The sequence below is a fragment of the Eretmochelys imbricata genome, chromosome 2 (assembly GCF_965152235.1).
Source record: "Eretmochelys imbricata isolate rEreImb1 chromosome 2, rEreImb1.hap1, whole genome shotgun sequence".
In the NCBI taxonomy this organism is placed as follows: domain Eukaryota; kingdom Metazoa; phylum Chordata; order Testudines; family Cheloniidae; genus Eretmochelys; species Eretmochelys imbricata.
Window position 1 is genome coordinate 60,909,060 of NC_135573.1, and position 26,725 is coordinate 60,935,784.

At 40.4% G+C, this 26,725-nt stretch overlaps 1 protein-coding gene across 6 annotated transcripts in view; it reads right to left on the bottom strand.

The window, feature by feature from the left end:
- Positions 1-26,725, bottom strand: part of CSPP1 (centrosome and spindle pole associated protein 1) — a 182,784-nt gene that overhangs the window by 128,823 nt on the left and 27,236 nt on the right. For 5 of the 6 annotated variants that reach the window (XM_077810172.1, XM_077810173.1, XM_077810171.1 and 2 more), the window contains 3 exons: positions 23,820-23,900; positions 13,698-13,799; positions 9,593-10,038 (listed from right to left, as the gene is read on the bottom strand). In XM_077810172.1, the coding sequence (XP_077666298.1) occupies positions 9,593-10,038; positions 13,698-13,799; positions 23,820-23,900 (629 nt within the window). The remainder of the gene's footprint in view (positions 1-9,592; positions 10,039-13,697; positions 13,800-23,819; positions 23,901-26,725) is intronic. The other variant, XM_077810174.1, reaches the window with a different exon arrangement.

Below are 26,725 nucleotides of genomic sequence, written 5' to 3' on the forward strand. Positions count from 1 at the left end.
CTCTGAATCTGAATCTTTATTTGTGTAACTCAGTATAGCAGAAAGAAAAGGAATACTTGTGGCACCTTAGAGACTAACCAATTTATTTGAGCATAAGCTTTCGTGAGCTACAGCTCACTTCATCGGATGCATACTGTGGAAAGTGTAGAAGATCTTTTTATATACACACAAAGAATGAAAAAATACCTCCTTCCACCCCACTCTCCTGCTGCTAATAGCTTATCTAAAGTGACCACTCTCCTTACAATGTGTATGATAATCAAGGTGGGCCATTTCCAGCACAAATCTAGGGTTTAACAAGAACGTGTGGGGGGGGGGGGTTTGTAGGAAAAAACAAGGGGAAATAGGTTACCTTGCATAATGACTTAGCCACTCCCAGTCTCTATTCAAGCCTAAGTTAATTGTATCCAATTTGCAAATGAATTCCAATTCAACAGTTTCTCTCTGGAGTCTGGATTTGAAGTTTTTTTGTTGTAATATCACAACTTTCATGTCTGTAATCGTGTGACCAGAGAGATTGAAGTGTTCTCCGACTGGTTTATGAATGTTATAATTCTTGACATCTGATTTCTGTCCATTTATTCTTTTACGTAGAGACTGTCCAGTTTGACCAATGTACATGGCAGAGGGGCATTGCTGGCACATGATGGCATATATCACATTGGTGGATGTGCAGGTGAACGAGCCTCTGATAGTGTGGCTGATGTTATTAGGCCCTACGATGGTGTCCCCTGAATAGATATGTGGGCACAGTTGGCAACGGGCTTTGTTGCAAGGCTTTGTTCCACTAACCCAGGAACCTATCCTTGCAACAAAGCCCGTTCACCTGCACATCCACCAATGTGATATATGCCATCATGTGCCAGCAATGCCCCTTTGCCATGTATATTGGTCAAACTGGACAGTCTCTACGTAAAAGAATAAATGGACACAAATCAGATGTCAAGAATTATAACATTCATAAACCAGTCGGAGAACACTTCAATCTCTCTGGTCATGCGATTACAGACATGAAAGTTGTGATATTACAACAAAAAAACTTCAAATCCAGATTTCAGCGAGAAACTGTTGAATTGGAATTCATTTGTAAATTTGATACAATTAACTTAGGCTTGAATAGAGACTGGGAGTGGCTAAGTCATTATGCAAGGTAACCTATTTCCCCTTGTTTTTTCCTACACCCCCCCTCTTCCCCCGAGACGTTCTTGTTAAACCCTGGATTTGTGCTGGAAATGGCCCACCTTGATTATCATACACATTGTAAGGAGAGTGGTCACTTTAGATAAGCTATTAGCAGCAGGAGAGTGGGGTGGGAGGAGGTATTTTTTCATTCTTTGTGTGTATATAAAAAGTATGCATCCGATGAAGTGAGCTGTAGCTCACGAAAGCTTATGCTCAAATAAATTGGTTAGTCTCTAAGGTGCCACAAGTACTCCTTTTCTTTTTGTGAATACAGATTAACACGGCTGTTACTCTGAAACCTGTCAGTATAGCAGTATAGCCTCAATATTCACCATTTGGACAGACTGCCTGAAAATCATACCCTAAACCTCCGCGGACTACAAAAACGCATTTCCTAGCTTTGTATTGGGCACATAGTATCAGACCTGCAGACAAGAAAGGGGAAGTATTCCCCCTATGAGCAGCTTGGATTCCTACTCTTATTCAAATGTTTAATCAAGTTTATAGCTCAGTTTTCTTTCTGGAGTTCTGAAAATTCAAGACAATACCCTCCTCAGATACCCTAGCCTTCTTCCAATTTCCTGATCCTCCAGTCTTCCCAGTCTTTCCAATTTGTATTACAGTATGGGGTAAAGGGAACTTTTTGAGCTTTTCATTCTCCTTTCTGAAACTTATCCACCAAAAGTGTGACATTCTGGTTCTCCTGGTCTGTTCCACCGATACTTACATTTGGTGAGCTTCTTCAGAAACAAAGTACCAATAGGACAGCGCTCAAAGTATATCCAGTACTACAATTTGAAACTGGGAAATAAATCCCTTATACTATTCTAGTCAGTATTTTCCTAAAGACTCTTGACATTTCCTTGTCCCGTACATAGTCTTTCGATCTGTTAGAACTTATTTAAAATTAGAGACTGATAAGGAGTAACCATAGCTGTCTTCCACAGAAGTACTGCAGATATTATGCACTGTTACTGTCTGGAGTTTGAAAGAGCTACGGCTTCATACCTTTCAGTCATTTATTTCTAGTGAAGGAGCTTTTTCAATCTGCTTTCCGCCTCCCCGCAATTATTATTTTGCAATACTCTACTTCACAGCAAACTACCTACATAAGCATACGATATGACCCACACAAAAAGGGTATTTAGAACTACCACTAGCAAATTAATAATAGACAGTGAAATCTGAACATGCTATTACAATTGCCAAGATGAGATTCTAGACCTTGCTTTGTGTTTTTCCTGGAGACAGTTAAAACTTTTCCTGACCAGGGAGATTAAGTAATGTCTTCCCTCACTGAAAGAACTGCAAAGGAACCTTTTCATCGTGAAATTATTCCAAGCATACCTTTGTTTAGAAGCACTATAAAAAAAGGGAGATTTCTCTGTTTCTCTGGAAATTAAAAGAACAGACTCTCCCCAAGGCAGGAGCACATTTAAGAGACAGTTTCCAGGAAGTTTGCTTCTTAATTTTTTTGAAATTTGGTTGTGGGATGCTAGAAACTCCAAGTTTGTTTGTTTGTTTAACCACAAATTTGCCTTGCTTGCAGCAGCTGGCTACATGACCCAACCAATTCCTTTAAGTGAACGACTGAAGGATAACCAGAACAATCCAAACCCTATCAAGACTTGAGATTACAACAAGTTGCTGCAAGTGGATTGATCTAAAGAAACAAAACTTATATTTTTTCCCAATTTTTGCCTCCCAACCAGCCTACTCAGAAGAGACTGAAAAAAAAATAATTTGGGTCAAGGGATCAAATGCACAGTCCAATTCCCAGCTAAAATTAAGGACATAAGAACAGCCATACTGGGTCAGACCAAAGGTCCATCTAACCCAGTATCCCATCTTCCAACAGCGGCCCATGCCAGGTGCCCCAGAGGAAATTAACAGAACAGGTAATCATCAAATAATCCATCCCCTGTCACCCATTTCCAGCTTTTGGCAAACAGAGGCTAGGGACACCACCCCTCCTGGCTAACAGCCATTGAAGGACCTATCCTCCATGAATTTATCTAGTTCTTTTTTGAACCCTGTTATAGTCTTGGCCTTCACAACATCCTCTGGTAAGGAGTTCCACAGGTTGACTGTGCGTTGTGTGAAAAAATACTTCCTTCTGTTTGTTTTAAACCTGCTACCTATTAATTTCATTTGGTGACCCCTAGTTCTTGTGTATGAGAAGGATTAAATAACACTTCCTTATTTACTTTCTCCACACCAGTCATGATTTTATAGACCTCTATCATATGCCCCCTTAGTCATCTCTTTTCCAAGCTGAAAAGTCCCAGTCTTATTAATCTCTCCTCATACGGCAACCGTTCCATACCCCTAATCATTTCTGTTGCCATTTTCTGAACCTTTTCCAAGTCCAATATATATCATTTTTGAGATGGGGAGACCACATCTGCACACTGTATTCAAGATGTGGGCATACCATTGATTTATACAGAGGCAATATGATATTTTCTGTCTTATTATCTATCCCTTTCTTAATGATTCCCAACATTCTGTTTGCTTTTTTGACTGCCGCTGCACATTGTGTGGATGTTTTCAGAGAACTATCCACAATGACTCTAAGATCTCTTTGAGTGGTAACAGCTAATTTAGACCCCATCATTTTATATGTATAGTTGGGATTATGTTTTCCAGTGTACATTACTTTGCATTTATCAACACTGAATTTCATCTGCCATTAGGTTGACCAGACAGCAAATGTGAAAAATTGGGACAGGAAGGGGGGTGGAGTGGGTAATAGGAGCCTATATAAGAAAAAAGACCCAAAAATTGGGACTGTCCCTATAAAAATCAGGACATCTGGTCACCATATCTGCCATTTTGTTGACCAGTCACCCAGTTTTGAGAGATCCTTTTGTAGCTCTTCGCAGTCTTCTTGGGACTTAACTATCTTGAGTAGTTTTGTATCATCTGCAAATTTTGCCACCTCTCTGTTTACCCCTTTTTCCAAATCACCTATGAATATGTGAAATAGGACTGGGCCCATTACAGACCCCTGGGGGACACCACTTTACCTCTCTCTATTCTGAAAATTGACCATTTATTCCTACCCTTCATTTCCTATCTTTTAACCAGTTACCAATCCATGAGAGAACCTTCCCTTTTATCCTATGACTGCTTAGTTTGCTTAATAGTCTTTGGTGAGGGACCTTGCCAAAGGCTTTCTGAAAATCTAAATACACTATATCCACTGGATCCCCCTTGTCCACATGCTTGTTGACTCCTCAAAGAATTCTAGTAGATTGGTGAGGCATAATTTCCCTTTACAAAAAAAACATGTTGACTGTTCCCCCAACAAATTATGTTCATCTAGGTGTCCAAAATTTTGTTCTTTACTATAAAAGAAAAGGAGTACTTTTGGCACCTTAGAGACTATATTTTCCACTGAATGCATCCGATGAAGTGAGCTGCAGCTCACGAAAGCTTATGCTCAAATAAATTTGTTAGTTTCTAAGGTGCCACAAGTACTCCTTTTCTTTTTGCGAATACAGACTAACACAGCTGCTACTCTGAAACCGTTCTTTACTATAGTTTCAACCAATTTGCCAAGTACTGAAGTCACGCTTACTGGCCTGTAATTGCCCGGGTCTCCTCTGGAGTCCTTTTTAAAAATTAGCATCACATTTTCTATCCTCCAGTCATTTGGTACAGAAGCTGATTTGAATGATAGGTTACAGATAACAGTTAGTAGTCCTGCAATTTCACATTTGAGTTCCTTTAGAACTCTTGGGTGAATACCATATGGTCCTGGTGACTTATTACTGTTTAATTTATTAATTTGTTCCAAAACCTCCTCTAATGACACCTCAATCTGGGACAATTCCTCAGATCTGTCACCTAAAAAGAATGGCTCAGGTTTGGGAATCTCTCTCGCATCCTCAACCATGAAGACCGACGCAAAGAATTCCTTTAGTTTCTCTACAATGGCCTTATCGTCCTTGAGTGCTCCTTTATCATCTCGATTGTCCAGTAGCCCCAGTGGTTGTTTAGCACGCTTCCTGCTTCTGATGTACTTAAAAAAAATTTTGCTATTACTTTTTGAGTCTTTGGCTAGCTGTTCTTCAAATTCTTTTTTGGCCTTCCTAATTATATTTTTACACTTCATTTGCCAGAGTTTATGCTCCTTTCTATTTTCCTCATTAGGATTTAACTTCCACTTTTTCAAGGATGCCTTTTTGCCTCTCACTGCGTCTTTTACTTTGTTGTTTAGCCACGGTGGCTCTTTTTTGGTTCTCTTACTATGTTTTTTAATTTGGGGTATACATTAAGTACATGGTGTCTTTAAAAGGTTTCCATGCAGCTTGCAGGGATTTTACTTTTTGTGCTGTACCTTTTAATTTCTGTTTAACTAACCTCCTCTTTTTTGCGTAGTTCCCCTCTCTGAAATTAAATGCTATAGTGTTGGGCCACTGTGGTGTTTTCCCCGCCACAGGGATGTCAAATTTAATTATATTATGGTCACTATTATCAAGCGGTCCAGCTATATTCACCTCTTGACCTGACCCTGTGCTCTACTTAGGCCTAAATCAAGCATTGCCTCTCCTCTTGTGGGTTCCAGAACCAGCTGCTCCAAGCAGCAGTCATTTAAGGTGTCAAGAAACTTTATTTCTGCATCCCTTCCTGAGGTGATATGTACCCAATATGGGGATAGTTGAAATCCCCCCATTATTATTGATTTTTTTATTTTAATAGCCTCTCTAATCTCCCTGAGAATTTCATAATCACTATTACCATTCTGGTCAGGTGGTCTGTAATATATCCCTACTGGTATATTCTTATAATTCAAGCATGCAATTACTATCCATAGAGATTCTATGGTACTGTTTGGTTCATTTAAGATTTTTACTTCATTGGATACTATGCTTTCTTTCACATACAGTACCACTCCCCAACCAGCACGACCTGTTCTGTCCTTCCCATATATTTTGTACCCTGGTATTACTGTGTGCCATTGATTATCCCCATTCCACCAAGTTTCTGTGATGCCTATTATATCAATATCCTCATTTAATACGAGGCCCTCTAGTTCACCCAACTTATCATTTAGACTTCTAGTATTAGTGTGTAAGCACTTTATAAATTTGTCACTTTTTAGCTGCCTGCCATTACATGATGTAATTAAATGGGACTTTTTCTCATTTGACAGTTTCTCATCAGATCCTACCTGTATTTTATCATCTTTCATCCTCTTCTCTTTCTTAGGACATAGGGAATCTCCATTAATAGATCCTCCCCTAAGGGATGTCCGAACCACATGCGCCTCTGTACCTGTCAGCTTTCCCCCAGCCCTTAGTTTAAAATCTGCTTTACAACCTTTTTAATTTTAAGCACCAGCAATCTGGCTCCGTTTTGGTTTAGATGGAGCTCATCCTTCCTGTATAGGCTCCCCCTTTCCCAAAAGTTTCTCCAGTTCCTAATAAAACTAAACCCCTCCTCCCTACACCATTGCCTCATCCACGCATTGAGACCCTGCAGTTCTGCCTGTATAACTGGCCCTGCGTGTGGAACTAGAAGCATTTCAGAGAATGCTACCATGGAGGTCCTGGACTTCAATAATTTACCTGACAGCCTAAATTTGGACTACAGGACCTCTCTCCTATCCTTCCCTATGTCACTGATACATACAGGTACCACGACCACTGGCTCCTCCCCAGCACTACACATTAGCCTATCTAGATGTCTCAAGAGATCCGCAATCTTCGCACCAGGCAGGCAAGTCACCAAGCGGTTCTCCCGGTCATCGCAAACCCAGCTATGTTTCTAATAATCAAAACGATCATTACTAATACCTGTCTCTTCCTAATAACTGGAGTTCCCTCCGCAAGAAAGGTATCCTCAGTGCAAGAGGATACATCATCATCATCTGGAAGGAGGGTCCCAACTATGGGATCATTTCCCTCTGCTCCAGTCGGATGTTCTCCTTCCCTGAGGCCTTCATCCTCCTGACAGAGGCTGTCAGACCATGGGTGGGACCATTCTACTGTGTCCTGGAAAGTCTCATCTATGTACCTCTCTGTCTCCCTTAGCTCCTCCAGCTCAGACACCCTGGTCTCCAAAGCCCATACAGGGTCTCTGAGGGCCAGGAGCTACTTGCACCCAATGCACACTTACGCCACCTGTCCATAATCAGGTAATCATACATGCTGCATTGGGTGCAATAAACTGGGTAGCCCTCACTCCATTGCTGGACTTCTGACTTCATTCTCTTTTTACTCCTGCAGCTGGTTCCTTCATTGTTGTTAGGTTCATCAATGAGTAAAACACCCCTGAATTTTCACAGAGTAAATCAGTGGAAATGGATTGTAACAAAAACTCTGAAAGCAAACTTCCACTGAGTAAGAACTAAAGAATTTGGCACATTATTTGTACATTTTGAGACTTGGTGAATTAGCAAGGCCTGTCACTAAAATAAGGATATTTTAGTACTTTAACTTCCCCAAACGTTCATAGCAAACAAATTAAGCTCAGAACAATAATATTATACATTCTTATTATATCATCTGAACTGGTAAACGATTAGCTGCACTAGATACACAAGATGCACGTAGTCTGTACTGGTCCTTACACACACTGGTACCTCAAAATAATAATATTTAGATAAGCATATTATAATCTAAATTGTAACATTATAAGTTGTGAATGCTTGTTTCCTGGGGTAATTTCTGTTATCTCTCTTTTGGAACTGTATAAAACATTACGTATATCCAATATATATTATGTAATTTTTATATTTATGGTTTATTTTAAAATCGGTTTTCTAAAAATTAACTTTATACATTTTTTTAAATTAAAAATAAAACTGTTTTCACGTGTGGATCTTGTATAACATGCACATGAAAGCAAACCTTCAGAGGTAACATACTCTTGAAAAAAGAGTTTATAATGATAATGCTAAGAGAAAATTAACTTTCCCCACATAGCTAGTCCACACAGCATTCTAGTATTCTAATTCAAAGCATACTGAGCTAAATTCATCTGTGGTATAACTTCACTGGCATCAAAAATGAATCTAGCCCATAGACTAGGCCACCACCACTATCCTGCCAGGTTACCAATTAAGTTTGATCAAGAGAATCGCAAATCCCAACCCAAATCAAACATCTGTGCAGGAGACTGAGCTTTTTGGAGGGCTGGTCCAAGACAATAGAACAAACTCCCACAGGAACTAAGGATGAAACCGCACCACCTTACACTCCAAGTGCAAAGTGCACCTCTTCAACCTTACTTTTTCTAAACACACACATAGAAGTTTGTATATTTAAAAAAAACAAAATCCTACCAAAACAGAACACTACACTGGACACACAATTCCCCCCAGGTGAGAGGATGAGAGAAAGCATGAATCACACATGACAGTTGTTAGTCATTTTACTTAATGGGCTACTGGAAGGTGCTCAGACACTATTGTGATGATGCCAGTATAAGAACCTATAAAGAATAAAACAGAAAGCAAATTCAAGAACAACAAAGCACAGCTAAGTGAATATTATTCACGAATAAATTCAATTAGTACTTAACATTTTTATGCGCATATTAGTGATGGTTGCAATTATTGCTTAAATTAGTTATATGACTAAAATATAAGATTTCATTTAAATGCCCTCTTTCTCATTGAAGTATTTTAGTTCCTCATTAATTCTAAAGTTTAATCTGAAGAATTTTCATATCTATTTTTCACTGAACAGTACATAATCCTTTTTAATTATGCAAATTTTGCCCCCAGAAGTGACACCTGAATACAATCATCACCTCATTAGATGTCAAGGGCATGCATTCAGTGTACCAATTATTAATTGTGGTATTTTATACTTATAAAGCACGCTTTATGCTGAAAGGTTTCAAAGCAATTTATAAACTACAAACACACAGCATGACTGACATGCATACTCCTGGGTCAGATCCTCAGCTGATATAAATTGTCATAGTACATTCTGGCCTATGACAATTTACACCAGTTTAGGAACTGTCCCCTAGTGCAGAAGCAGCAATCAGGCAGACAATCACTACAGAACACACAACACAATAGTAGGGAAATGGAAATTTTTGGTCAAGTTTGCCTTAATCCTAGGGAAAAAAGCCATGGGATCTAACATCCATCCCCCCAAAAAATGGGGGTGGGGTGACCTCTGTTTTTCAGTCTCGCCTGAAAGATACACACACACACACCCCGCACAGAATTCAAAGCATCAGCCTCAGAAGGAGCCACAACAGAATCAAACCTCCTAGAGTTTGAACCTGTGATTTAAGGGAGTCTAAATATTTCAAATCTGATACTCAGTACCCTAAACCATAACCCCTTATGGCTTGAATAACTTATTGTTTTTAGTGCCACAACCCCATCACCAATAGCATTAAGGAAGTAAAGAAAAGAAGTGGAAAACTGAGATAAAAATACCTTTCAGCATGGAACACCCTCAGAGGCTTTTTGTCATAGTCACTTTCATATCTAAATCTAGGGTCCATTTCCTCATTTATTTCAGGATCATAGTCTAATTTGTAATGTCTTCTATCAAAATGACGATCCTCATCAAATCTGTGATGTCTTCTAAGAGAAATATCAGGTTTGCTATCAAACCTGTGATGCTTTCTATTGGAAATGTCCAGATCTTCATCAAGTTTTTTGTACAATATTCTATCTCTTAGTTCAGCCTCATCATCTAGTCTGCGATATGGATCCTCCTCCAGTCGTCTCCTATTTAGTAGCTCTTCATAAGCGTCCGTGGAAGTAAAAGCATCTTTCTTGGGAGGTTCTGAATCTGCACAAGAGGGCTGTATTTGTGAACGTAGTCCTGGTTGGACTCTAGTAATAGCAGTAGTTTTTTTACTTCTTTCTGTCTCATGCTGTTTAATAGAAAAAAAAATATTAAAAGATACAACTACAAAGAAAATAATAACCTTCATTCATCATCTCAGTATAATTCACATTTTCCATCAGTGCTTCAGCAACAGTTTGATTCTGTATTTATGATAGTCTTCTAATTTTAAACTATCCCCAAATGAAGATTTAAAAAAATTCTCTTAAATGGGGACTTAAATGCTGGGGAAAATTTTCCTGAAAAAGCAATAATCTTTATTTTACCTGATCACTTATTTTCACTGTCAGTGGGATGGCCAGCAATCCTCAGTAACAGGCTTCCCATGAACTCAGTTTAGATAATGAAATGACCGTTAGATTTGAAGGCAGAGGGACTCCATCGTGCTTGTTAACCCTTATATCTGGTCACATGCACAGATGTCCTGATTGCACTGAGGTTCAGGCAGTCTGTGATACTCCTTCGTCTGACCAGAACACGTTTTTTGGGTTCAAAAACCATTTTTATTTTTTCCCTGCAAAAACTGTGACTAAGTAGGAGGATGGTATTAGAGAGCTAACCTGTGACTCATTTGCTCAATTCCTTGCTCCACCACTGACCTTGGGCAAGTCACTAAAGCTATGTTTATGCTACTGATTACTTTGATATAACCTACGATGTTCAGGGGTTTGAGGAGTTCAGCTCTGTTGCTGTAAATGATACAGTGTAGACATAGCCTTAGTTTCTCTGTACCTCAGTTCCCCATCCATGAAATGCAGATAATAGTACTTCTCTACCTTGGAGTGTTGTGATGATAAACACATTAAAGATTGTGAGCTACTAATGGGGTCCATATAAATACAACAGATAAATAAGAATAAATAAATCTCTCACAGAGTTTCAGTCACTTTGAGAAAAAAGAGCTAACCTGATCTCCAAGCTCTGCTGCGGTGCATGAGGCCTTCCCTTACCAGCAGCAAACAAAATGGTGGACAAGCCTCGAAAGTTAATACAAGACTGCCTGCAGCCGATCAAAGCTCCTAACCTGCATGAGATGCTACCGAGGACAGAGCTGGCAAGGATTGCAGCAGCAATACTCAATTGGACCATATATCAGACAAACTCAGTCCTTGATCTCCCACAGGACAGTACAGTGGACCATTCTGTTGAAGCAGTACAAGATGCACTGTCAAAGCCTGTCCCCACCAGGAGAATCCAGAACTCCAGGAAGTGCCTGCCTATTGGGGCTGTCAAATCAGTACAAATTTGCCTCTTCTCCAGTATTGGCTTTGGAGGGATTATGGAGGGCTCCATCCGTTCTGAAGCAGATGCCCTTAATTGGGGCAAAGCAGCAGCAATTTATCAAGAACTACTCACAGCTTTCTCCACCTCCTTTTAACCTCTGGGGTGCAAGATGCCCCTTCAAAACTATTTCCCTAAAGCCTTTCTTCATGTCCCCATGTATGTGCTTACACTTCAGAGATCCAAGAAAATACACCTCCCAGAAGCAAAAGGGTAAGGAGGACCTTAAAGAAGAAATTTTCTCCCCACCCCAAAAATTTTCTTAGAGATCGCTTTGATTCTTTCTAGATCTTCCAAGTCTACTGAACAGGGTGGAATGTCTTTCCAGGATTTCCTTCCCTTTTCCCAGATAAATAAAAAGAACAACAGGAATAGCAAATAAGAAAATAACCTTAAAAGCAAATTAAAGAGAACCATATTCCTCTAATTCTTCTGGCTCAGACATGGAGGAATCAGACCTAGAAACCCTGTCTAGTTATTTCTGCCTAATTCTTTGTGCCAACTATAAAAAGATTATATTTCCAGTGTGGAAACAAAGCAGTGTTCTCAAGACCCAAGAGAAAGTTCACAAAAAAATCCTCAGATCCCCTCAATAGATTTGATTGAAATTATCAGTCTGGAAAGATGGGAACACCTTAACAGGAGACAGCCTCTTAACAGACTGTGCACAAGGTTCTACAATAGCCTAAAAGACAAAATGCCTTCTTTTCAGATACCCAAAGTATACAACAAAGCAGTGTCATGACTGGATGAGGGTGCTGTAAATTCTGTTGCAGGGTCTTTCAAAGGATCCAGGAGACAGGCAGCTAGAGAACCATGGGTTGGAATTCTGAAGCCTAAGCAGCATCAATGCAAGTTTCAGTTCTGTCCACTATCCTATAGCATATATAATTCTCAAAATCCAGCAAGGACTAGATAATGAATTCCGACATAAAAAAAGATGTCTGGTTGCTGCCTTTGTGGCCATATCTCTTTAGATGAAGTAAAATTCTCAACTAAACTCTCATCCTAGAATCTCATCCAATGCACTGGCAGATAAGTACATAAATATGGCCATGGTGAAAAGATACCCACAAAGAGACCCTCCAAAAAGCTCTCAGAAGGAAATCTCTTTGGAAGAGAAAATCTTTCTTTCAGAATCCATGTATACCTGGGAACTTCAACACCAAACAAGTCCCTTTCAACTGTTCTGTAAAGACAGTCCACAAAAACACTGCATTATAGCTATCATGGCACAGATCACAAAACTTAAGTTGCACAGGAAAGGACACATCTAGCACCAGCAGCACTATCCAAACAAGAACTGCGGATAACTGCCAACAACCAGTATTTCTCACATCAAACATAAGGTACAGGGGATAACCTGTCAATTTCTTCTTAACGGCAACAGACCAAGACTCTTTGATGGATACTGGAAATGGTCTCCCAGAGTTATCCATTTATATGACTCATGCTGACCTTTATCCCATTACTAAAGCAAGACATTATAAAAAAAGAATACACCCAAGCTATTCAACAACACTTGCTAGTTAAAGGTGCCATACTGCCCATTTCAGATGATCTGCTTTTTTCCAATCTACTAGAAAAAGCTCTCACACATCATTAGTGCCTGGAGAACAAACTAGTCTTTTACTCTCAAACTGATTAAAACTATCAGAAAAAAATCCTGCATGGTTAGTTACAAAGTGTTTTTGTGTGGAAGGGTGGGCAATATTTTTACTTATTGCAGAGAAAAAAGAAGAGGAGGGAAGACATTTACACTCAAAAAGGTGTTCCTGCTCAGCAAGGAAATCTTACAGACCGCCCGCACTTTATTAGAGGAAGGACTTTTGTAGTGTGAGAAAGGGCTGAATTCCCCAGGCACCAGGCTTCAACTTTATAGGCTTTTCCCTACATTTACCAAGTTCATGGCATCACTATGTATGTATATACATTAGTTAACTTACACACACACAAACACACACACACATTCTCTCTCTCTAATCAGTGTAAGGTACCAAAGGGCCACTAAGTGATTCCAATGCAGGAGGCTCTTCTCCCAGGAGGGAAGTCATTCAAAATTTTACCCTTTGAAGACTTAAGCATCCCACAAAAACATAAAACTTGTCCTTGGAAATCTTATTTAGCCAAAATGCCCATCAACTTCAGTGAAAGCACTGAAGTTAAACCACACCCAATGAGTGGTGGTACCTATGTCAGCTGGAGAGCATCTCCCACTGACATAGCGCTGTCCACACCAGTGCTTCTGTCGGTGTAACTCATATCATTCAGTGGGGTGGTTTTTTCTCACCCCTTAGAGACATAGGTTATACCAACAAAAATTACACAACGGACATGGAGAAAAGTTCTTAACAACCTCATTTAAGTTCTCTCAGAGTGATTTGACTTCAGCAAAATCTATATTACCTCTGTAGTTTTCTTTCCTATTTTCCTTAACCTTTCATTCCACTCTTCCTTGTCCCTGAGATACTGATTGTATTCCCTGTTTCTTTCAAGACGAAGTTTCTCCTGAAACAAACATTAAAGCACAAAGTTATGAAGCACTTTCTAGGGAGAGGGCTTTTAACTTTGCAGGAGATTTTAAAAGAATAATGTATTACTTTTTTGCTTCTTTTTGATATACAAATAGGGCCTAAAGGTATTTAGTTTTTATTGGTTTGTCATTGGGTCAGGGTTGTAGCTCTTTAACTATGCCACTATAGTTAAAGAGGTACAATATTTGTATGTAGACAGGACCTCAGTCAGTTACAGCCAAGGCCATAACTCAACAAGCTACATTTGAATTAAACATGTTAAAAATTATCTACATTAAAGTCACATGAGTAAGTTGAGTTAACCCAGCTCAATTTAGCTAACTTGATTAAAAAGAGCCTCAGTAGTCACATGGCTATTGAAACTATCCTGGTAATAGTACCACATACACCTAGCTGTAAATGCCCTGAACAAACATCAAATTACAGGGAGAACAATGTCATACATCGCATGAATAGTTTGCTAAAAACTTCTGAATCATAAAAAATTCAGTGTTGTGTGTTCCCTCAGGTTAAGACAGTTTATTTGCTCTTTAAAGAATAATAAATATGTAAGATACTGTAGTAAAATATTAAAGGTTATCTGAAAAGGAAAAAAAATGGACTTGAACCCAGACCCTTCTTTGCCATGTACATAGGAGGCCTGGAAAAAGTGGTCTTTTCCCACTCAAAGGAAAGGGGAGTTTATTTTGTTTTTACTTTGAAATTTAGATTTTGTCTAACCTGAAAGACTCTGGTCACTACAGAACATTGCAAGAGTCGAGAGACAAAGCTGAGCAACTGAGTGAGAAAGATTTTTAGTTAGCCTACCTAAAACCATTCATCTTAACACATATTAAATGCCAATATCTAGTAAACATTTTGGAGAAAAAATGCCTTATGAGTTAAAAGGTGTGAGCGCTCATACTGTGCATGTTCTGAAAGAACACGAGATATTCTAGCAAACCAGGGAAGAGTAAAATTGGCATTCCTGATATTTTTAAAGTAAAAAAGTCAGGGAAAAGGAACTTTGTTTATAAAAATATTCCAGGCCTTCTTTGTACACAATAAAGAAGCGCAAACCTATATTGTGTATAATCCTTTACTGGTCACTTTGAAGGTCTGCTGGTGACCCAAGATTAGTTAAATGTTAATGGACGTCTAATCATGAGCCCCACTGGTGGATGAAGTTCATCTGGTGCACGTGTCCAGGGCCCCAGAGTATTACTTTCTGTATATCTGTACTCAGTTCCTACTGGCATGCATTTAGTAACTGTTTAAGGAATACATTTTATATACTATATATTACACAAACAAACTATGTTAAAAGATTATTAAGGTTCAAACATTCAAACGTTAGGAAATGCCAGAATTAAGGCTGTCTGCAAAGATCAGTAACTTACCCTACAATAACTGTGGTTCTTTGCAATGTGTCTTCCACACCGATCCCATTCTTGGTATACAGGCACCTCATTCATGCATGCGAGATCAGATTCTTTAAGGCTAGAATTGTCCACTCAGGCCACTCTTACACCAATGTGCCCTTGTGCCACCCCATGCAAAGACAAGGGTCAGAGTAGGTACAACTGCCCCTCATTTCTTTTTCTGATACTGAACACCATATAAGTAGTTGCAGGGAAATAGGGTGGATCATGGAATCTGTGGACAACATCTCTCAAACAACCACAGCTACTGTAGAGTAAGTAACCCCATGATAACCTTATCCTAGAAGTCTGAAACGCAACCTCACTGGTGTTCTTGACTGGCACTGAAGTTGATTAATGAGGTTTGTTACTGTTTAAAATCTCTGCTGTGGAAGGTAAGCCAATGCTGATCTAGAGTAACACTGCTCCTATGAACTCTGCGCTCCGAGTCAGAGCGAGCATGGATTTCTCTCTGTTGCCTTTGAAACTTGGTGGGGCAAAGAACTTCAGGATTGCTTGAAAGGAGCTGATCACCAGTTGTGGTGATCTTCCTTCAATTAGCTAGTTGGTTAGGTAAGAATACTCCTGGCTTCCTTGTCATCTTAGGTGAGCTGCAACTACCATCAGACATTTGGTGACAACACTTGAGTATGGATGAGAGGCTGGTGGGCAGGACTCTGCATTGATAGTGAGATGTTCCTAGTAGGAACCTGAGGTACCTACTGTGTGAGCCAGTTGTTTTCATAGTATCATAGGACTGGAAGGGACCTTGAGAAATCTTCTAGTCCAGTCCCCTGCACTCAAGACAGAACTAAGTATTATCTACCATCCCTGACAGGTGTTTGTCTAACCTGCTCTTAAAAATCTCCACTAAAAGAGATTCCACGAACTCCCTAGGCAAGTTTTTCCTAACATCCAACCCAAACTGCCCTTGCTGCAATTTAAGCCCAATGCTTCTTGTTCTATCCTCAGAGGTTAAAGAAAATAATTTTTCTCCTTTCTACTTGTAACCTTTTATGTACTTAAAAACGGTTATCATGTCCTCCCTCAGTCTTCTCTTCTCCAGACTAAACAAACCCTTTTTTTCAATCTTCCCTCATAGGTCATGTTTTCTAGACCTTTAATCATTTTTGTTGCTCTTTTCTGGACTTTCTCCAACTTGGCCACATCTTTCCTGAAATATGGCACCCAGAACAATACTCCATTTGAGTCCTACTCAGCGCACATTAGAGTGGAAGAATGACTTCTCGTGTCTTGCTTACAACACATCTGCAAATACATCTCAGAATGATGTTTGCTTTTTTTGGAACAGTGTAACATTATTGACTCATATTTAGCTTGCCACTATGACCCCCAGATCCCTTTCTGCAGTACTCCTTCCTAGGCAGACTTTTCCCTTTTTATAAGTGTGCAACTGATTGTTCCTTCCTAAGTGGAGTACTTTGCATTTGTCCTTATTGAATTTCATCCTATTTACTTCAGACCATTTCTCCAGTTTGTCCAGATCATTCTGAATTTTAATCCTATCCTCCAAAGCACTTGCAACCCCTTCCAGCTTGGTATCATCTGCAAACTTTATAAGTTTACTCTCTACGCCATTATCTAAATCACTGATGAAGATACTGAACAGAACCGGACCCAGAACTGATCCTTACGGGACCCCACTTGATATGCCCTTCCAGCTTGACGGTGAAGAAATGAGACATGACAGGGGGCATCTTGCAGATCAAGAGCTGCAAATCACTCCTGAGGATCAAATGAAGGGATTACAGAAGTTAGGGTCATCATTCAGAATCTGGAAAATAGGATGCAGATTTTGAGACAAACGTCGAGGATTGGCTTTCAACTCCCACTTTTAAAAAAAAAAAAAAAAAAGATTAAAAAGTAGTGGGAATAAAAGCCCTGCCCTTTAACCAGAGGACCCTTTTTGTTTTAAACCATTCCACCTCCTTTAGGAACCATGATCTTCATACCTTGTGTGTCCACCATGGAGGCTTCAAATAGGTAGGCTTACTACCTTTGTCAAGGATCTGACTATCTGAAGTCCCAGATAGCAGGGCAGCTAAGAAGGCAGCAAAAAGTCACTTCCTGTAGAATCTCTGCTTCTTCCTCGGTGGGTCCAAAGATCTCAGTGGCTAATCATAGAATTGTATCAACGAACGCTCTCTGAAATATGATTGTCTCAACTGTTTCCTCTTAAGACTCAGAAACCTCAAGCACCAAGAAGACCAGAGTTGCCCATGAATCTCTTGAAGTACAGAGGGCTCTGTCAGTGCCACAGCTAAAAAGTTCATTACCTTCCACTGGGAGATCCTCAATTTTGCCTGGACCTCTTTAGGGGATGATTGAAGCCATGACGACCCTATTGCTGTAACCATTGTACATGCTGCTGAGGCATCCAGCAAAGCCTGCAGAGTTGTGTGTGTAGTCGGCTGACCTTCAGCCATTAGGGACTTCCTGGTGCTTCTTGGGCAATTTATCAGTGCAATTAGACAGTTTGCTCCCCATCTAAAAAGTCATATTTAGAGAGCAACACTGGATATTTTGTTACTGTCATTTGAAGGTTTGCAGACTAGTATACTTTCTGGCAGAAAAGAACCAGTTTGGGGGGAATTTTTTTCCCCCTGCAGGGACCATTAAATTGGATCCATTTTAGTGGTCCCTGCCATTTCCTTCTCTCTTGTACTGCTTACACAAGAAGATGGCTATAGGATGAGAGTAAAATATTCAGATCCCTTCTTGCACACTCATTATCTCCTATGTGCTCTTTTGCATGTGACAGAAACAGAATCCAGAGCACACCAGATGGATTTAGCAGGTTCCAGAAGACTATCATTTACTGGCATGGCTAAACTCCCTTGAGTTGACAAGTGCAGTATGTCCAAGAGATTGTGTTTTTACTCATGAACAGCTTTCAGGAGAATGTTTAAGACTTCCACCATCCACTTTATTAAGGCTGGAAAACCTTAAATTTGCCCACAGATGCCAATGTATGTGAGCTCTCTGGCTTGTGAGGAGAAAATGAGGATATTGCAGCCAGAACTAGATGTTCTTTCCCTAGAAATTGTTCTTCCTCTTGCCTCTCAAGTAGCTGAAGATTCAAGCAGCTGAGATGACTGAGGAGGCTTAATTTGCCTCTTGTGTATAGGTCTAGGTCTCCCTCACCTAATAGATGAAGCTGGCTTCCAGGAGTAGGGCTGAACACCCCCGGGGGTCCAGCATGGCCACAGCCTTTACTGGTAAGAATAGTGTGCTGGAGCACACCTCAGGGGATACAAAATATGGTGGGGTCATTATAAGGCTCCAACTTCTTTCTACCAACTCTCAGTCTTCCCTGGAATCACTCCTTGGCTCCCACTGAGCTGCCCATGGGGGTAGACTGAGAATGTACAGGGAATAATTCTCTGATGCCCTCAGCAGACAAGAAAAAGAGTATACTTCTTCTAAAGGAAGGGCAATCCTGTCCAGAGTGCCTTGCCTGTGAAAAGGGGAGGCTGGTATAGGAGCCTGGCCTGGCAGGCTCTGTGACTCCATGGCTGGGAGCATTGCAACAACCTCCCTGAGCCTTTCCAGCACCAGTTACTTCGGTTCCAGACCCACTGACAAGTCGCTCAGTACAATATACTGTTTGGTGCAGAGATAGCAAGAAGTATCATACAATTAGTCTGTACAGAGGTGGAGGGTACCCTTCACACATGTAGTCAGTGTGGGAGAAGCACTGAGTGCAGAGTAGCACTCTGTGCTAGGGTTGGTACCAGGGCAGCATGGTTCTTGGGTTTAGATGGTATCACCCACATCCCCTTAGATTTTGGTATCAAGATACTAGAAGGAAAGATTTGTCAATTTACAGTAATTGTGGGTTCTCTGAGATGTGTCATCCATATGTGCTCCATTACTGGTGCATATAAACCCAATAGCTTGAGTTCAGATTCTTTTGGCCAGCAGTATCCATTGGAAGCCGTGTCTGCACCCTCAGCATCCTTATGCCTCTAAATGAGGGTATTAAGGGTGGGACATCCCAACCACCTCACAATTCCTTCTCCAGTATCCTTCACCTTCACCAGAATCCAGGTGTTATCAGACTCCACAGTAACAGGGATGGAGGACAGGTCATCGAATATATAGAGACAACACATTTTGAAGAACCAGTTACTGGAAGAGAAGTAATAGTTTCTTCTTTGAGTGCTTGTCAATATATACACTCTACTAATCGTGACTCACAAGCAGTGACCTAGATTACAGGAGGTGGGTACTAGAATTCTACCTAAACAATGACTGTAGGACAGCCCCACCAAAATTAACATTGACATTACCACTATGTGGATTAACACTGACATTACCACTATGCTGGATGAACATGTGCACTGAACACAGGTAGGTGCCCTACATATTTTTAGTATTAGAACATTTCTCAAAGAAGTAACAGAAGCTGCTTGCACTCTCACAGAGTAGGCTCTCACTCCCACTGGTGGATCTATGTTAGCTAATTCATAGCACAGACCCATACAAGTAAAAATCCAGTTAAAAAATCTTTATGTTGAAATGGTGTGACCTCTCACCCAGTCTCCATAAGCTATGAACAGTCTGGAGCAGTGGTTCTGAAACTTTCCAGATGATTGTACCCATTTCAATAATCTAATTTGTCTTGAGTACCCCCAGTTTCACCTCACTTCAAAATTACTTGCTTACAAAATCAGACATAAAAATACAAAAGTATCACAGCACACTATTACTGAAAAATTGCTTGCTTTCTCATGTTTACCATGTAATTATAAAATAAATCCATTGGAATATAAGTATTGTACTCACATTTCAGTGTGATACTGAGCCTGTTTTACACTTGTGAGCCTTGTCTGAAGCCCAAACCCTGCCACCCGGGGCTGGAGCATGAAACTTAGCTTCCCTGGGGGGGCCCCTATGGCGTGAGGCAACCAGGCAATTGCCCTGCTTGTCACCTCCTAATGCCAACCCTGCATCTGTGACCCCCCCTAAACCCATTCCATGACCATCCTTGGGGCTGCGAGCCCCATGTCAAGAAACACTGATTTAGATGAGTACTCCCTGGAAGACCTCTGAGTACCTCCAGGGGTACATGTACTCCTGGTTGAGAACCACTTGTCTGAAGTATACCCTAAATGTCTTAGTTCTATCAATGTAGAAAGATAGTGCCCTAAGAATGTCCAGGGTGTGACACTTAGCCCCACTTTTGTTTGAATGTGGTTTTGGGAAATATACAGGTAAGCATATAATCTGGTTATGATGAAAGTTAGGAATGTAAATACCATGTAAAAACAGTAACCGTGTAACCTATTCGAATTCTATCAGTTAAATGTTTAACCGGGGAACTAGATGTGCGGGGAGGGAGGAAGGTGCTGCAGCCCCCCCACATTTTACATGGGGCTCCACTGCCACCACCACGCCCGGGGATCCCCGCTGCTGTCGCCACCACCGCACCCAGGGATCCCCGCTGCTGCTGCCACCGCCACACCCAGGGATCCCAGCACACCCAGCAGCCAGGACCAGGCAGCAGTGGGGGTCCCCGAATGCAGGCAGCGGCAGCCAGGATGCCCAGCGGCGGCAGCGCAGTTTAATCGTTAACTGAAACCGATTAAAAACCGATAAGCATCAAGCTTATTGGTTAACCGATTAAACTTTTACATCCCTAATGGAAGTCAAAGTCTATCTTCTGTATAAATTTTGGGTGAGGTCTCAACAACACACCGTCTTTATGAAAAGCTGTATCTGGGTGCCCTGCGTTAGTGCTTGTGTCTCACCTACCCTTCTGGTCAATGTTATTGCTACCGAAAAGGCTGTTTTGATGGAAAGATTAAACAGGGAACGTGTTGATAGTGGATCAAAGGGTGGACACAAACACTCATCAGTGCAATATTTAGATCCCAAGGAGAGCGAGGTTCTCTGACTGGGGGAATATACCTTCAGAAGGCCTTTTAGGAACCAAACCACTGTAGGGTGTAAAAATGTGGAATACCCCTAAATTGGAGGGTGGGAGGCTGAGATGGCTCCCGGGTGAATCCTCAGAGAGCTCACTGAAAATCTGGAGTTCTTTAATAATAGAAGGTACCCCCGTATATCTGATATCTAAGTGAGAAACGGAGGTAACTGGTGTTGTTGTGCCCAGACAATGAATCTTTTCCAACTGCCAGATTAAACATACCCTTCAGAGTCCTTTCTACTGTGGATAAGAATGTTTTGCACTTCAGTTAAGATACTCTCTATTGATGTTACCCAGCCAGTGTCCATGCCATGAGGCACAGAGTGTGTGGATGCATATGGAGGATATAACTGACTCTTTGAGATATTATGTATTGCTGGAGAGGCAGTTGTACTGGAGGTTGGATGGAGAGATTCTTTAACACTAATAACTGCCTAATTATATACAACCACTTACATAACAAAGAATAGCCACACAGAGAGCAAACAAGTTTGGACACTCCAAATTCCAACTCGTAGTCATGGGTGGTGAGAAGGAACTCAGACGGGACTGGGATCGCCTTATCTTGTATGCTCTCAGTCAGAGACACAAGAACATTTGGGACACAGACATAGTCCCCAGAAGACAATGCTGGCCAAAACAAATTGAACTCAAGTACACTGGGTGCATGAACATAAACAATGGGATACGTATGGACAAGCACTCGAAGAAAACTAAGTCTTTACAACCTTATGACCTTTCAAGGAAAGAGCCCAGGGCAAGTTATGGTGAGTCTTAATCTCTTACTAGGTGCTAGGTAAAGTGACCTGCAGTTTTTGTCCCCTCTACGTTCAAATTAGACAGCTTCCTCCTCCATGCTACCTGGACCCATCAGGGGAGTCAATGAGAGCATAGGAGAAATAGGCTCAGTCCCAGTCCAGAGCATGCCCAATGCGGGCAGAATCTTCCTGTGTATTTAACTGCTAAAAATCTAGGAAGTTTCTACTGAATTGTTCTTCAGAGGGAGACAGATTCTGCAGTCGTCATCCCCACCACACCCACCCACACACACAAAAGGAAGGATTGTCCAGTGGTTAGAGTGCAAGCACAGGATGTGGGAAATCTGGATTCAGGTCCCCGCTGCTCCACAGACTTCCTCTGTGACCTTGTGTGACACTGAGCAGGAAAGGGTTAAGCAACTAACAGCCTATATTCTCCCCCAAGGAGTTCAGTCACAAATGTAATTTACACATTATTTTCTTAATGAGCATCATCAGCACGGAAGCATGTCCTCTGGAATGGTGTCTGAAGCTTGAAGGGACATACGAACGTTTAGCATATCTGGCACGTAAATACCTTGTAACACCGGCTACAAAAGTGCCACGCGAACGCCTGTTCTCACTTTCAGGTGACATTGTAAATTAGAAGCAGGCAGCAGTATCTCCCATAAACGTAAACAAACTTGCTTGTCTTAACGATTGGTTGGACTGAGTGAACTTGTAGGCGCCCAAGTTTTACATTGTTTTGTTTTCGAGAACAGTTATATAACAAAAAAAAAAAAATCTATATTTGTAAGTTACACTTTCACAATAAAGAGATTTCACTACATTACTTGTATGAGGTGAATTGAAAAATACTATTTATTTTGTTTATCATTTTTACAGTGCAAGTATTTGTAATAAAAAATAATATAAAGTGAGCTGTGTACACTTTGTCTTCTGTGTTATAATAAGAAAAGGAGTACTTGTGGCACCACAGAGACTAACAAATTTATTTGAGCATAAGCTTCTGTGAGCTACAGCTCACTTCATCGGATGCATTCAGTGGAAAATACCGTGGGAAGATTTATATACATAGAGAACATGAAACAATGGGTGTTACCATACACACCTTAACGAGATTATACACACCTTGATTATCACTACTAAAGGTTCCCCCCCGCTGGCAATAGCTCACCTTACATGATCACTCTGGTTACAGTGTGTATAGTAACACCCATTGTTTCATGTTCTCTGTGTATATAAATCTCCCCACTGTATTTTCCACTGAATGCATCCAATGAAGTGAGCTGTAGCTCACAAAAGCTTATGCTCAAATAAATTTGCTAGTCTCTAAGGTGCCACAAGTATTCCTTTTCTTTTTGCGGATACAGACTAACATGGCTGCTACTCTGAAACCTCTATTATAATAGAAATCAATATATTTGAAATGTAGAAGAACATCCAAAAATATTTAACTCCTTTCAGTTGGTGTTCTATTGTTTAACGGTGTGATTAACCATGATTCATTTTTTTAATTGCGATTAATTTTTTTGAGTTAATCATGTGAGTTAACTGTGATTAATCGACAGCCCTCCTTAAAAGGAAAATTTGCCCATTTCATTACCTACAAATCAACATACTGGATTACCCAGGGAAAAAGAATCTTGATAATTAAAAATCAATCAATCAAAAAATGTCTATTATAGAATTAGAAGGCTTCACCTTATTTAAAATTGACCTAACGATAAAGGAATATGTTCATATATGAAGTGGATAAAAAGTTTGGCAGGTATTTTATTGTCAGCTGGAAAGTCTATTTGTGCACAACACTGAAAACTTCAGAGTTTTTTTAATTAATTAGTTATATAAAGCATTTACTTAATTTACACCTGCACACCTACCTTGGCTGACCTCCTCTCGCCAATAGGAAGAGATAGTCCCTGAGTATATGGATCTACTTCATTCGTTGTCAGATAATTTTTCTGTATAAAACAAAATGAATAATTCAATAAGTTTTGAACTGTCTAATTTTACTTGCTAAATACAGTATAGGATTTAGGAATTACACCTTCTGGAATATGACAGGGCAATTTGCTCCACTTTAATAAAAGAGAAATGAAAGGATATCTTCACTTTTTAGAAATGCAGGATATTTTTGGAATACAAACCAACAAAAGCCAAGAAAACTGCAGGTAAAAGGTTTTGTTATCTCTATATTACGTATTAATGATGGCCTGTTAGCCTTAATTTAATTTGAATATTTGCTACAGCTTTTCTGTATTCTTTTGTTTCATAGTTATTTAGGGTTGCTATATGAATTACTGCCTCTCTCATTTAAAAATAGATATTGTTTCCATACAACCATTATTAAATCCTCCTATTAAAATACAAGCGGATGAAAGAATTCTCCAAGAAGTTACCTTGGTGATGAGTGAAAATGTGAAAAGAATTTCACTATCAACAACTAAAGAAAATATGCCCATGCTTCCAATTCTAGCAACGTGTATCTGCTTTATTCCGAATATCGGTGTATAGTTACTAATCTGTATATCAATATTAACAATATCTATACTCTACAAGAAAGGTGGGCAAATTACGGCCCACGGGCCATATCCGGCCCGCAGGACCATCCTGCCCAGCCCTTGAGCTCCTGGCCAGGGAGGCTAGCCCCTGGCCGCACCCCCGCAGTCATGCCGCCACGCAGGTAGAGCGGCTGGCTCCAGCCAGGCTGCAAGCTCCTGCTGCTCTGACCGGGATGGTAAGGGGGCAGGGAGTGGGAGGTTGGATAAGGGGCAGTGGGTCCCAGGGAGCAGTCAGAGGACAGGGTGGGGTTGGATGGTGCAGAGGTTCGGGGGGCGGGGCAGGGGGCTGTCAGGGGATGAGGAACAGGGGCAGTTGGATAGGCGTGGGAGTCCCGAGGAGCCTGTCAGGGGGCAGGGGTGTGGATAGGGGGCGGGACAGTTGGGACAGGGAACACGGGGGGTTGCATGGGTCGGGAGTTTTGAGGGGGGCAGGCATGGGGCGGGAAGTGGGAGGGGGCGGAGGCCAGGCTGTTTGGGGAGGCACAGCCTTCCCTACCTGGCCCTCCATACAGTTTCACACCCGGATGTGGCTCTCAGGCCAAAATGTTTGCCCACCCCGCTCTACAGCATACCAAAAAGTCAATGTCAACCCTTCCAATCTAACAACTCTATAGCAAACATACAGCTTCAAAAGTGAGTGGCCTCCCTAAGTTGTATGCAGAGTAATTGTAGTCGTGTCAGTCCCAGGATATTAGAGAGACATGGTGGATGAGGCAATATCAGTAATTGGACCAGCTTGTGCTGGTAAGAGAGACAAGCTTTCGAGCATTATAGAGTTCTTCAGAAGAAGTTGGACCAATAAAAGATATTATCTCACCCATCTTATCTGGCCTCCTTTAACACAGTTACTACAGATTCCCCTAAAATCATCTCCAGTGTATCCTCAATCATTTATTTTATATAACACAACATTTTTAATAAAATATTGTCCACTTGTGTTTCCATGTCTGCTGTCTTATTTCACTAGCATAATTTTTTTCTGTTATAATGTATATATGTTTTGTGCAACCCTAGAGGCACAAACAAATGAGACAACTTCCATCTGTTCCAGTCTAAATCTATATCATTATGAATCATACTTGGCAATTACAAGTGAGTAGATTTAGCGGGGTTAACAACTACAGTAGAACCTCAAAGTTACAAACACCTTGAGAATGGAGGTTGTTCATAACTCTGAACAAAACATTATGTTTGTTCTTTGAAAAGTTTACAACTAAACATTGACTTAATACAGCTTTGAAACTTTACTATGCAGAAGAAAAATGCTGTTTTTAACCATCTTAATTTAAATGAAACAAGCACAGAAATAGCTTCCCTACCTTGTCAATTTTTTTTTAAATTCCCCCCCCCTTTTTTTTTTTTAGTAGTTTGCATTTAACACAATACTAAACTGTATTTGTGGATTTTGGGGGGTTGTGTGTCTGCTGCTACTTGATTGCGTACTTCCAGTTCCAAATGAGGTATGCGGTTGACTGGTCAGTTCATAACTCTGGTGTCTGTAACTCTGAGGTTCTACTGTATGCAAATATCCAGGTACTGAGATTGGGCTAGATTAATAGAAAGAATAATATTTGTGTCTGGAAAATATTAATGAATTCATTGTAATCCTTGCCAATATTTAATTATTGCCAAATTTTAAACAGTTCTCATGATAAACTTCCCATTTTTAAAAAGATGCTTACAGAAAGTCAGAATTGATATGAAAATTTTGTTTTCTAGAGAAGCATACAGTTTAGAAGTTACCAACCAAAATACTTCAAGAGCTGCTCAGAATCACAGCATCACCTTACTTTGAAGACTGAAATTAGAGATCGAGGTCTAATCTCCTCCCCCAACTTTTAAAAGTTTAATACGGCTAACATATGTATGACACAAAAGAAAATCTTAATATCTAAACGAATCTCAGTTAGGAATAAGGAGTACTTGTGGCACCTTAGAGACTAACAAATTTATTTGGACATAAACTTTCGTGGGCTAAAAATCAGATGCATGGAGTGGAAAATACAGTAGGAAGATGTATATATACAGAGAACATGAAAAGATGGGGGTTGCCATACCAACTCTAACGAGACAAATCAATTAAGGTGAGCTATTATCAGCAGGAAAAAAAAAACTTTTGTAGTGACGATCAGGATATGCTGAAATAAATGTGTTAGTCTAAGGTGCCACGAGGACTCCTCGTTCTTTTTGCTGATACAGACTAACACAGCTACCACTCTGAAATC